The sequence below is a fragment of the Ciona robusta genome, chromosome 7 (genome assembly GCF_009617815.1).
Source record: "Ciona robusta chromosome 7, ASM961781v2".
In the NCBI taxonomy this organism is placed as follows: domain Eukaryota; kingdom Metazoa; phylum Chordata; class Ascidiacea; order Phlebobranchia; family Cionidae; genus Ciona; species Ciona robusta.
The window spans coordinates 5,904,403-5,917,289 of NC_143241.1; the positions used below are offsets into that span (position 1 = coordinate 5,904,403).

General features: G+C 34.5%; 2 protein-coding genes across 2 annotated transcripts; both read right to left on the bottom strand.

Annotated features, from left to right (window-relative positions):
• Positions 1-800: 800 nt before the first annotated feature.
• Positions 801-12,616, bottom strand: LOC149734166 (casein kinase I-like). The gene is made up of 10 exons (XM_089880798.1): positions 12,431-12,616; positions 11,855-11,934; positions 11,214-11,324; positions 10,818-10,966; positions 9,539-9,767; positions 7,056-7,226; positions 5,446-5,594; positions 4,993-5,089; positions 2,744-2,874; positions 801-1,708 (listed from the first exon to the last, which is right to left on the bottom strand). Exons 2-10 carry the CDS (start codon positions 11,928-11,930, stop codon positions 1,595-1,597), a joined length of 1,227 nt encoding a protein of 408 aa, XP_089736924.1. The 5' UTR covers positions 11,931-11,934; positions 12,431-12,616; the 3' UTR covers positions 801-1,594.
• On the bottom strand, positions 2,881-4,986 carry LOC149734167 (uncharacterized). Its single transcript, XM_089880799.1, has 3 exons — positions 4,281-4,986; positions 4,115-4,169; positions 2,881-4,037 (listed from the first exon to the last, which is right to left on the bottom strand). The coding sequence occupies exons 1-3, from the start codon at positions 4,395-4,397 to the stop codon at positions 3,013-3,015; spliced, it is 1,197 nt and encodes a 398-aa protein (XP_089736925.1). The 5' UTR covers positions 4,398-4,986; the 3' UTR covers positions 2,881-3,012.
• Positions 12,617-12,887: the final 271 nt, after the last annotated feature.

Consider the following 12,887-nt stretch of genomic DNA (forward strand, 5'->3'; position numbering starts at 1 on the left):
GTGACTGTGGAGCAGTAGGCAGAATGTATTTATACATGTATTATAACTAATGAAACTTATGACGTATGAGGATTGAGTGATTGGTAAAGAATATGTGTAAATACGCTTTGTACAACTCCTGTACCATGTGTTTATTGTAAACTTACACTAGTTAAAGTTGTCGTCGCTTAAAAACGTTTGTTTTCATGAATTTTGACAAACCGTAATCACGCAGTACATAGGTAATGTTAGAAGTTAATATTAATCATATGATGTTTAATTAAAAATAATGTTTCAATTACGATTAATGATAATACGGTATAAGAGTAGTGCATTTAATGCGTCCCCACTTAAATGCTAATAGTTTGATTCAGTCGTGAATCGTTGTGTAGATACAACACGCTTGTCGCTTGCCGTCGTTCCCCGCCAAGGCCAAACTCCAGACAGTGTTTCCGCTATGTAAAGTGCATGAGGAAAGTAATCGTTAATTAATCGCTCATCGTGCGGTTTTAAATCTAAAAATTCAGTCTAAAAATTATAAATATATATTACGATTTGATTTCAATCAAGAGATTAAAGAAAAATGCTAGAATTAAGAATTAGGATAAGTGCGGAAAATAATCGCCCTATCAGCAACAACAACAACAAAGCCAAGAACAAATGTTCGACGAAAAAGGATCTATATGACCACTAACGTGTTCAACAAGTTTAGTATACTCTGATAATATGAAAGATCCCGTAACTCGATGGTGGCATCTAGCGGTCACTTTTTTGGGCTCATAATATCCTTCTATTCTATTGTAAAATATCGACCACGAAAGTTTTATGTAATAAAAGTGTTTTATTTAAACGCAAAAAAACAAAGTAGCATGCTAAAAATAATATTGTCTAATATCCGAACTGTTACCCGTTAAACAACTTAAGATGTGTTTTAAAATCCAGTGTGTAACGATTTCTGCCCTGTACATAAATGCGAGAATTGTTTTGTTAAGAAAAACGGGCTCTAAAAAATAACTGAGTGAAAACACAGTGTCACAGGCCTTCATATACAGGCGCGAGAAACAACAGAAGCAATTGTGGCCCAAAACGGAATCATGTTATACTGTTTTAGTGGGTGCTGTGGTACGGCTAACTAGTATGTGCCAATTGCCGACGCAGATTGTTGTCTTAGATTTTTGTGATTATATAGCTAGCCATTGCGGCTGTGGCTGTTATTAAGGCAATTAGGTACTACTGTGGAGAGTTACACTGAATTACCTATAAATAACAAGGCGAACTTGTACGTTTAAATCGACGGGTTTGTTAAATTACAGAGAAACTCGGCGTGTTCGTAAATGGTAAACGTTATAAGCAATTGAAACCTATAAAACACCTAAATGTACAAAACGTTACAACGGTGGGCAAACAGGACTCTTAACACGTCATAACGTAATAGGGAACTGGGAAGAGGTGACTTTTCAACTATAGTCACGTAATTTGGCGGGCCGTGGCAACACGCTAAGCCCGCTCGTAAATGCTTAGCTGATGTATATGAGAAATAAAAGGAATGGTAAAATACTCGTGCGCGTGCCTATATGAGGTCGGAGATTAAAAGGCGGCGATGGTGGGTGGACGATCATTTCTTGAGCGACCGACTGACCCCACCACGAGCTGTGTCATCTTGTACAGCAGCTGAACCTGTGTCTCGTCTCATGCTCGATGTACCTGCACCACTGGGACCGCCGGATTGCTGTAATCGTGTAACGTACATGTTAATGTATATATAGTAGTAGGGTGGGGGAAGATGAGACAATTTTTCACTCTATTTTTCGTCCCATTTGTCAATAAACAAAGAACATTCAATTAGCAGTAAACAAAAAAAAAGAAATATGAAAGCGTATTCTTAAGACTCCCGTAAACGGTTGTTAATGGTTTAAAACACAATCAGGATGTTTGTGGTAATAAATGAATGAACGTTACTAAATTATCCTCGCGTGACGGGGCAACGACAACCGTTATAGCACGAGTCAACGAGTGTTCTGTTTTACGAACCTTGTCGAGTTTTTAATAATTACCAACGTTTTTTTAAGCCGTGGAGATACGGGTATATAATTCTGTATCATTTGTTTACTATTAAAATGAAGATAAAAGTGAATAAAAACATGGAACATCTTACCCTAACCTACTATGCGCTTTTGAACTGACATTCATAAATCAAGTCTACTTTAAGCGTTAACTATAGGACGTTTTAACGACTGTTAACTGCATTATTGATGGTCAGAAACAGCTGGTTCGAGCAATGTCCCAATAACAATATATAGTAAGGTGGGAAAGACTGGACACCGTTTCTTTCTATTTTCTCGTTCCATTTAAAAGTAAACCCCACTATACATTAAATTTAACCAGCAACGAATAAGTGGAGAATTTATACTTATACATAAAATACAAATAAATATATAGTACTGTGGGGGAAGATGAGACACTTTTAGCATACTATATCCGAATATCCTGGGACCTGATCGTGTTTTAAACCATTAACAACGGTCTATGGAAGACGTGAGGATGCGGATTTTTAATTCTTTGATTTTTTTTGTTTACTACCAAATAGGACGAGAAAACAGAATGAAACAGTGTTCCATCTTCCCCCACCCTTACTATAAGAAAAAAATGGAGAAGCCAATTTGTTTCTATATACGGAAACGGACAGCGCGCATGGGGATGACATTCGAATGACAGAATCCTTTCAGCTGGCTTTCACAACACCAAGATAAAGTAATTAACTTACTTGTGGCTGGGTTCTTGAGCTGCTATAGTCGTGTGGGGTATTGGCAGCGGACCCTCTGTGCAGGCGAGCACTCACTCGGCGCTCACGTTCGGCCCTGGATAGCGGTCTGCTGGAGGGATTTCCAGTCGCATCTGTTGAATACAGGAGTCAGTAAATCATTTCGCAAAAGGAAAATATATATATATTTTTTAAAGCATTTTTTTGGAGAAATATGTTTACGGCTGGTATAGATCGGACAGACGGCTTGTTTAATATACTAGCAAACATTCTTATACAAAGCGTTTATACAGAAAGAAAAGACTGTTTTTTTTATTATTAAAACAACTTTTTGAAGAAATGTTTAAAGGCCCGTATAAAAACGTATCGGCTGGTTTAATATACTGGCCTGAATTGTTACAAAGCTTACTGTGTAAGAACTGCCTCAAATACTCTAAGACTGATTCCTTGTGGATGCTGTTCCCTGACATCATTATTAAACCGTTCCTGGCCTGGCATGCACTTTTCGACTCGGCTACGGATTTTTGAAGGGCTTGCTCGAAACTGACTTTTCTGGTTGGAGATTTGGGGGTTTTTGGGGTAGGGGTTATAACGCTACACGCTGGGGCTTGGGGCCTATTGATTGAACGGGTAAACAGGCGGTTTTGGTAGGAAGCTAGCGCGTTTTGACTTTTGTTGGGCTTTGGGACGTTTATCTGAACTTTGGTGGGTTGTAGCGTGGCGTCTTTCTTCTGTGGCGTCCTGATGGCGCAGCATTTGGTGGCTATGCCTTTTAAAATGTCTTTGTTTGTCAATTTTGGTTCGTTGGGCGATCTTGTACGATTTTTTGGCCATGCGTCGGCGTAGTATACGATGTCGTTGTACTTTTGAGTGGCGCATTCTGTGAAGGACGATGCCGAACGACAGGAATCGTGATGCTTATCGTGCCTACCAGAGTTACACACAGTAGTGCTTCGTGCGGGTGCAGAAAATATTTTCACTTTTTCCACTTTTAGTTTACCGCCTAGTTGCGGGTGCTGGGCTTTCACATATGTATTTGGACTTCTTTCATCCCTTTCAGTGGTCAATGGGCTAGAGTTGGGACGTGACACGGGCGTCAGCTTGGTGCTTAGAGGTGTACGGTAGCGTATGCAAGAGCCTTCCAACTGTGGTGATACGTATTTTCCCATAGTGGGCCTGTGCGAGTACTTCGTATTTTTGCCACCAGGTAACTTGCCAGAAAAAGGCGACTTTCCTGATTTCCCGGATAAATGAGCATGAGATATATGAGACTTCATGCAAGACACGTTATCGCCATCTTTAGAAAGAAACAAAATTTTCCAATTAAAACCTAACCTAATCTAACTGCCAGCTATTAAACCGTGTGGTACTCACAAGTTTTTTCGCTCGCGAGCGCGAACGAATCTTGCTTGGACATTGACTTAGATTTCTGTAAATACAACGACATCTGGTCAAATCAATACTCACTGTCTGCTATGCCTATTGTAGTTATTGCTTGACTTATAATTGTGCAGTATACTGACAATCATCCACTACGTACCGTCACTGTTTCCCTGACTGCCTCTGCACCGCTACTGCTAATTACTGAGAGTTTCTTTGGGTGCAAAACGACAGAGGAAGTAAGCCAAGACGAGACTTTAGATTTTGCTTTGCTCATTGTACTGCTCTGTCTGACGACCAGTTTTTCTGTTTTAAAAACAGTCTATTTGGCATTTCTTTTACCAGCTTTATTTTTGTTTCAAAAACAGACTTTTTTTTATATGTCGAAACTGGACTGTGTAGTTGGCTTAAGCTGTCATACTGTCCTTGTTTTAAGGTATAATACTGTGGGGGAAGATGGGACACCTTTAGCACATAATATCCAAATATCCTGATCGTGTTTTAATCAACTAACAAAGGTCTATGGGAGTCGCGAGGATACGGTTTAATAATTCTTTGAATGTTCTTTGTTCATTACCAAATGGAAGGAGAAAATGGTATGAAAAGGTGTCACATCTTCCCCAACCCTACTATATATCAGTCAAACATAAAAAGTAGCTGTTAAAAATCGGTTGGACCAGTGAAGTTTTTGTCCGCAGAAAATAGAATCTGTGTCTAGTAAACACCGTGTTATTTTAAAAGCCACAAAAATGCACTATGCATTTGCGTGTTTTGGCACCATTGTTACGTCATAGGCAAATACCGCTACGGTAAAACACGTCATAGTTTCGGTTTCAAAAAACAACAATCATATTACAGTACACAATGCTTACTTTGAGTGGAGGCTTGCCTTGTAGCGCTAGAACCTACCAATCCTCTACTAGCAGATGTACGATGATCTTTTCCATCGTCGGTACTGCTACGGTTGCCCTGGAATTAAAAAAAACGTCATATAGTAGGGTGGAGGAGGATGGGACACCTTTAACACATAATATCCATATATCCTGATTGTGTTTTAAACAATTAACAACGGTCTATGGGAGTCGTGAGGATACGATTTTATAATTCTTTGAATTTTGTTTTGTCTACTACCAAATGTGACGAGAAAATAGAATGATAAGGTGTCCCATCTTTCTCCACCCTACCATAATTTGTAAAAAATATGTGAATTGTCCAACAACATAGGTGCTATATTAGGGCCAAATGTACGAAATATATCGCAGTTAAAATTTAAAGTAACAAATTAAAAATCACATACAAGTATTTGCAGTAAAAAAATTGCTTACAAATTTCAGCATGTTCCAGTCAAACACATAATCATAGGTGAAGCCTTGTCTGTGGAAGAGATTGCGGAATAGTTGTCGAAGGTAGGAATAATCAGGTTTATCGTCAAACCGCAACGACCGACAATAGTTTAGGTAGGTGGCAAATTCAGCTAAAAATTAAAATAAGATGTTATTAATTTTTTTCATAAAAAAAATATATATATATATATATTATATATTAGAATAATTAAAAACAAAACAAATTCTTTTTACTTTTAATTTTTCTTAATATGAAAATTTCTAATTGTTGCTCATTTGGTTATATTTTATGTATGTGAGGTCCTACAGCGTGGCATGCTATAAGACCTGATGTTTTTGGCAGAGTTGGTTCATTACATTAACACCTAGAGTGCTACGAGTACAACCCGTTAGTGTCCACTGGGTTAGAGCAATGTCTGTTAAGTGTCTTGCCCAAGGACATACGCTGTCAATGGTAATTTGCTGGTACTGTATTCTGTGTTGCATTTTTTACTTCCACATTTTCATTTATTAATTTCAAAGTTTTAAGAATGTAATATGATAATAGGTTTCAATTTAATTGTATAAGCCTATTTACTCGTATAAATTGAAAAAAATTGAAATTGATACTTGTATAAATTGAAAGTATCAGAATCGAGCATTAAACCCAGTACCCTTCGGTTACAATGCAAGTACTTTACCACTGAGCAATGGCACTTGACTACGTAAAATATATCTTTTTTATCGAATAACGCACAAGATTTTTCACACAACTTATTTCATATGTTAACATTTCAAAGTTTAAAATCAAAACAGAAATTCAAATATGCAACATTTAAAAAAACCTATGTCATTTAGGAAAAGCACAAGCTTTTTACCAATAAAACACTCTTTATGCTACAACACACACACAGTATTTTTGTCACTTAAATGCCCACAATGGAGTAAAAGATTTTAGCATGGCATGCATTATTTATGCAGCTCTAAGCAACTGTCTATGTAAACACCCTAAAGAACAGCAATTAAATTTTATGCCAGTCCACTTTAAGAAAAAAGACACAATTAGTTAAACATTAACAGACCTGCTAGTAAATCGGGCAAAATGTTCGTTAAATTCAAATCAATATTGATACAGTTATAGTAGGGTAGGGGAAGATGGGACAACTTCATAATATCGAAACATCCTAATCGTGTTTTAAACAATTAACACAGGTCTATGGGAGTCGTGAGAATACGGTTTTATAATTCTTTGAATGTTCTTTGTTTACTACCAAATGGGACGAGAAAATAGAATAAAATGGTGTCCCATCTCCCCCACCCTACTGTATATAGATTTGTGTTACACTTACTAATAAATAACTATTGTTATTATTAGTATTAAACAATTTGCTGCATTTTTGCAGTTTTTACTAGATGTTTGTAGAAGAATGAAAAAAAAGTTTATATATTATTATTTTATTCCAAATAAATGTAAATAACGAATAATTTTTAATCTGTTTAAAATTATATAAGTTTAAGGTTATGTTTTAAAGTATAATATCAAGGTACAGGTTTAGAAAATATTTAAAAACAGCTGTCTAAATCCTAGGTTACAAAAAAAGCATTGTACTTACAAGGGTGTCCTTTACATAACAGCTCAATGGGGGTGGACATCTTTTTCTCACTGATTCGTTCGTATTTTTGTCGTTTCGTTGCCGCTTTGAGCCCCTGCCATGGGAGTGTGCCAAGGTTGAAATACATGAGAATGTAACCGAGTGATTCTAAGTCATCTCGACGACTTTGCTCTGTAGAAAACAGTGTTTAATTCAGAAAAGTGAAGTATGCAGGTTCTGATTAGCTGTGTGGAAATTAAAAATTATTGGTAATTTTTAATGCTACATTCAAGTGTTTTTATTTGTGCCTTTGTAAATAGATACAGACTGTGTAGCCTGCAAAAAGATGCACATTTATTACATTTAATAAGAAATATACAGCTGTTTTTATGTGAAAAAAGAGCATTCTTTCTGAATTGCATTCTAGTACAGGACAATGAACAGTAAACTATTTTGAGAAAGATGGTCACAGATGACCTTTAAATCTAGGAGGGTTTTCAACCTGACTAATATGTTAAAGTTGTTAAATTCATTTCACATTATACAGCACAAGATGTATGAATCAGAATACCGGTGATAAAATGATCGTCAATGCCACGCCATGTGAGGAAAAATCAGAATTTGTAAAAAAATCAAAATTTGTGGAAAATCAAAATAATTTGCAGGTTGATAACTGATCAAATGTGAATGATATAAAGGTACCAGCAATTTCAAAACACAAAAAGTTGGTATGTCTTTTAAAAGATTTTTAAGAAGCAGTCCATGGGCTAACCAAGTTAATTGTTATTGTGCCTCGAGTAATAAACTGGGCCACCAATTCAATTTAATCAATGCATTACAGGAAGGAGGGTCAAGTAAATCTGATTTATGTGCCAAAGGTCAAACGGAATTTCTTTAAATTGAACGACAATTAAGGGGAAATTATTCTGTTTAAATTTTCATGAAATGTTCTTTGTTTTTCAACAGATTCAGTAAGGATCTGGTGCTACGAAACGTAACAGACAAAAATCCAGTCCAACCACTTCACTTGTTGTATAAGAGATATATATTTCACCTAAATGGCATCGTCAGTATCTTTTTCAAATAGAATGTTGTATTTTAATTTTTTTAAAAGGAGACTGACAATGTCATTTAGGAGAAATATATCTCTCTAATATAATAATTGTTTATTGGTTTTGACTTGTTTTTTTTTTGTTTGTTACATTTTCGTAGCACCAGATCCTTACTGTATTTCTTTACACAAGAATCGTTCAACTCTATGAGCACCGGGTCAGATTCGTGGAATTTATTAAAAGTTATTCAACAGATTCATTTACACTTTAAAGCAGCTTTTAACTTGAACACATTTGTCATTTACTACAAATTATCATACTCTTACTTTCAATACATAAGTATAAATTATAACCCACAAGTTCATAATAATAGGTTTGTATAGTAAATTTGTCTAAATTGTAAGTTTGCTTTTCAGACATGAAAAATTAACCACACAAACCAATTTCAAGTCAATTTAGATTAAACAACGGCAGTTTTACTCAAAGTTATAATTTAGACAGACCTAAAAGGTACATTGAACTGGGATAATTGTTTTCCTGGTGTGACTATGTTGTAGATTACAATGAGTTAATGTAACATGCTGAAATTGGACCTTTTGACTGAACTGGCTATGCTGTATTGAAAAAATGTCTACCTGACAGTTACAATAGGAATAGAATGTCGACAAGGGCTAATTATGTTCTCAGAGTAATTTAACCAGTCTTGAAAAGGCTGGACCCTAGAATACTCAGCTACTTAATATAGCTCACAAACTCATAAAAGGTACCAATTGTACCCGCACTCTATACTGTGTATAAATTTGTTGAATATTCGTTTACATAAATAAACCATAATGTTAACTAGAGGTACATTTACTAGTTTAAGAAACCGTTTTCTACAAAATCACACTTTGTATTCTATATAGGTCAGTCCTTAGGTATGTAAGAGAACTTGGGAAGTAGGTTACAGTCAGCCTATTAACCTAAATTTACAATTAAATAGATTTTAAAAAAGACCTATCACTTAATACAGAATTTTTTTCTATTCAATGTAAGTGTTTTATGTGCATTTCCTGCTAGCCCCAAAACTAATATATATATATATATACCAATTCCAAAAATGTGCACAATTTATAAAATGTAACAAACAGTTTTTAGAATAAATACTTCTAAACGGTAGTACTACATAATCACTGCAGACCTACATAGATTAATCCCTAAATTAAAAACAGTCTTAGGACTACTATAGTAGAATGTGAGAAGATGGGACCTTTTCATTCTATTCTCGTCCCAATTGGTAGTAAACAAAGAACATTCAAAGAATTATAAAACCGTATCCTCACGACTCCCATAGACCGTTGTTAATTGTTAAAAACACGATCAAGGAAATTTGTAATTTTATGTGCAAAATGTGTCCCATCTTACCCACAGTACTATAATATAAGTTTAACTTAAAGAACTGCTAAAACTGACCTATTCCAAGATGTGTGTTGATAGAAGCATATCGTGCTGTGCCAGTCAAGTTCTTATTTTCTCTGTATGGAATATGCTGGTGTGTACGGCCATCTCTGTACTTCTTAGCGAGACCGAAATCAATTATATACACGAGGTTCCCTTTCTTTCCGAGACCCATGAGAAAGTTGTCAGGTTTAATGTCTCTATGAATAAAGTTCTTGCTGTGTATGAACTCAATTCGGCTTATCTGAAGGAAAAAAGTAAATATGGCATTAGTCAATGGCTTTGAAGGGAGTTTAAATTATAGTGGCATTTTTTGTAGTATAAAAATGAATGAAGTTCTTGCTGTGTATAAACTCAATTCGGCTTATCTGAAGGAAAAAAGTAAACATGGCATTAGTCAATGGCTTTGAAGGGAGTTTAAATTATAGTGGCATTTTTTGTAGTATAAAAATGAATGAATTTCTTGCTCTGTATGTACTCAATTCAGGTTATCTAAAGGAAAAATTGTGAATATGATATTAGTCAATGCTCTTACAGAGTTTAAAAATTAATATACTGGAATTTTTTTGTTAGTTTTTATAAAAAAGTTACTAATTTAAATTGGTAGGCTGTATTATAACAAGGCTTGGCAGTTTATAAAGAACCACTGCACCAGATCACTTGATATGAAATCAATAGCCACACTGTTATTACATGGTTTGTTTACTATTGTGTTTAGTTTTCTTTACCAATTACTCAGCCATGCGTCATAACTGTCAGGCTATGTAAGGTAAACACTTTTTTATTCAAATAATAAAATCAAAACATTAGCTTTATTTAGTTATTCATTCTGCTGCAAACGATTCTAGAGAGCTAAGAACACGACGTAAGAAGTAATTCTAAGTCCCCAGGCAGTAATAACTGTGAGCAGTGACGACATAAAAAGCAAACTGCGCTATCTTTTGCGACATAATCAAAATGGTTAAGCCTTTTGTATATGATACTCTTACAGGCGCTTAACATGGGTATGCAAAGTATGCATATATAGTACCCTGAAAAAATCAGAGTACCGATGAGTACCCAGTAAAAACCTAGAAACAATTTAATACCCTATTTCACAAACATGTCTTAAAATAAACACTAAAATAAACACTACAATACAGTGGTGATAGTCATGATCAGTCTACTTCCCAAATAAAGGCTAATAATGTGACAAGAAAAAAATTATGCTTTTGGCAGCAACAACTTTTATTTTTTAAAACTAATGGGTATTGGGTACCTTAAATTGTCAAAAGTTAGGTCACTGGGTACTTACTAATTGGTCAGCCAGCAGTAGAACTGTTTTGAGGCTGAATTTTCGAGAGCAAAAGTTGAATAAATCCTCAAGACTTGGTCCCAGTAACTCCATTACAAGAACATTGTAATCTCCTTCTGCGCCACACCACTTAACTGTGGGTATGCCGACTAAAAAAATCGTATTGGTGAAACTTTGTGAATTGATGTGAACTTTTTTGAAAAAAGTTTAAAAAAGAAAAAAACAATAAAATTTTATAAAAAAAGAAAAAAAGAATTTGAAAAAAGTTTACTTCCAAAGTCTATATATATCTTGAGAGTATTTTTTTAACCTTTAGACATGACATTTTGTTAAAAATTTTCAAACAAAAAAGGTGCAAAATTTTCAGAAATAAAAAAGTTGCAAAAAACCACATACCTCCGCCTTGCATCATTTTGTAAAACTTGCTTTCTATGTGGAGTTGTGGGTGTTTGGTTTTCACACATTCTAGTTTTATAGCAACCTCTTCACCAGTGGATATGTTGGTTCCTGTAGGCAAGAAAACATTCAATATAATAGTTACCAAATACACATAACAGTAATTAACTGCCCAAATCCAGTGGTCACTTATGGGTTGAACAAATTGTAACTAATACAAAAGTTTAAAACAAAAAAAGGTTGTATAATTATATGCTCCAGGCCAGTGGTCACTCATGTTATGGGCGTCCAAATTGTAAGCCATACAAAAATTAAAAACACTAAAAATGTACGTAGGATAAAAACATGTTATTCAACTGTTACACAAATTTTCCTGCTAATAAAAAAAGCGATTAAAAAGCTATTGGGCACGGTTTTACTTAATAGCTTGTTTTAACATATGTTTTACCATGTATTAGGAGGACCATAATATGTTATAATTTAGTGCATTCATTAATTCTCACACTATACAACACATTATATCATTGCAAAATCTCTGACACACTTAAACATGATTAATCCTGAAACAAAACTAGAACAAGTATACCTACTACAAGATACACACATCATACATGCTTATATCATAATATTAATCATTTTACCTAGATATATATCTCCAAAAGAACCACTGCCGATTTTGCGTCCAAGTCTATACTTGTTTCCTACACGTAACTCCATTCCTCTAATACAAACAGAGATGAAGAATTAAATAAATATGACTTGGCTGGTGATTAAATAGAATTGTTAGGGAAACAATACGATGCAGATACTTTGTGTTTTGAATACTACACCTCACACATACATAGCAACCATTTAAAAATAAATTAATTGTGGTAAAGGCCTATATTAGAAAACCTTTTTTTGGGAAAAGCTAACCAAAATATAATTGTAACACGGCAGATAAAAATTAATTCAAATGAACATCAACTATTTAAAAAACTTAATTGTAGCATAATAAAACTTTTTACCTAAAAAAACTTAACAATTAAATTGGAATATTGTAACAGTAAAACTAGATTTTTTCTCCTGTTGCCAATATTAATAAGAACGTTGTATAGTGATTGATTTAACATGGCAAAACTGAAAAAACTTTTCCTGTGAAAAATTGTACAAAAGTCACAAAACAAAGACATTTTTCTCGAACAATTCTCCTCTTGAAAATAAAAACTTACTCTTACCCTTATTAACGAAAGAATACCAATATATAATGCTTCTTGTATATTTGCTTCAACTCAAGGTTGGAAAAGAGGTCTCAAGTATTTTAATTTAAATAATTCAGATTTAGCACACAAACCAAGGCAAACAGCAATATGGGTGATTCTACTACTTGTACAACTGAGTACAACTTAATTATAAACCAACCTCCTATTTAAAATGTATATACATATTATATATATTAGTATTTACAAAATGAGTTGCCTATAACCTATGACTAAAATTTAGTCGGCTGACTAAATTTCTGAGCATTACCTGCTTTAGAAATTAGTTAATCAAAATGGGCGAACTAAATTTTAGACGGTTGACAAATTTAGTCGTTAGCCGAGAGGCCCATGAACAACACCCATGAATATACTAGAAAAGCTAATTGAAAAATTTGTGACTTCACTTATGTTCTACACTGGAATAGCTTATATA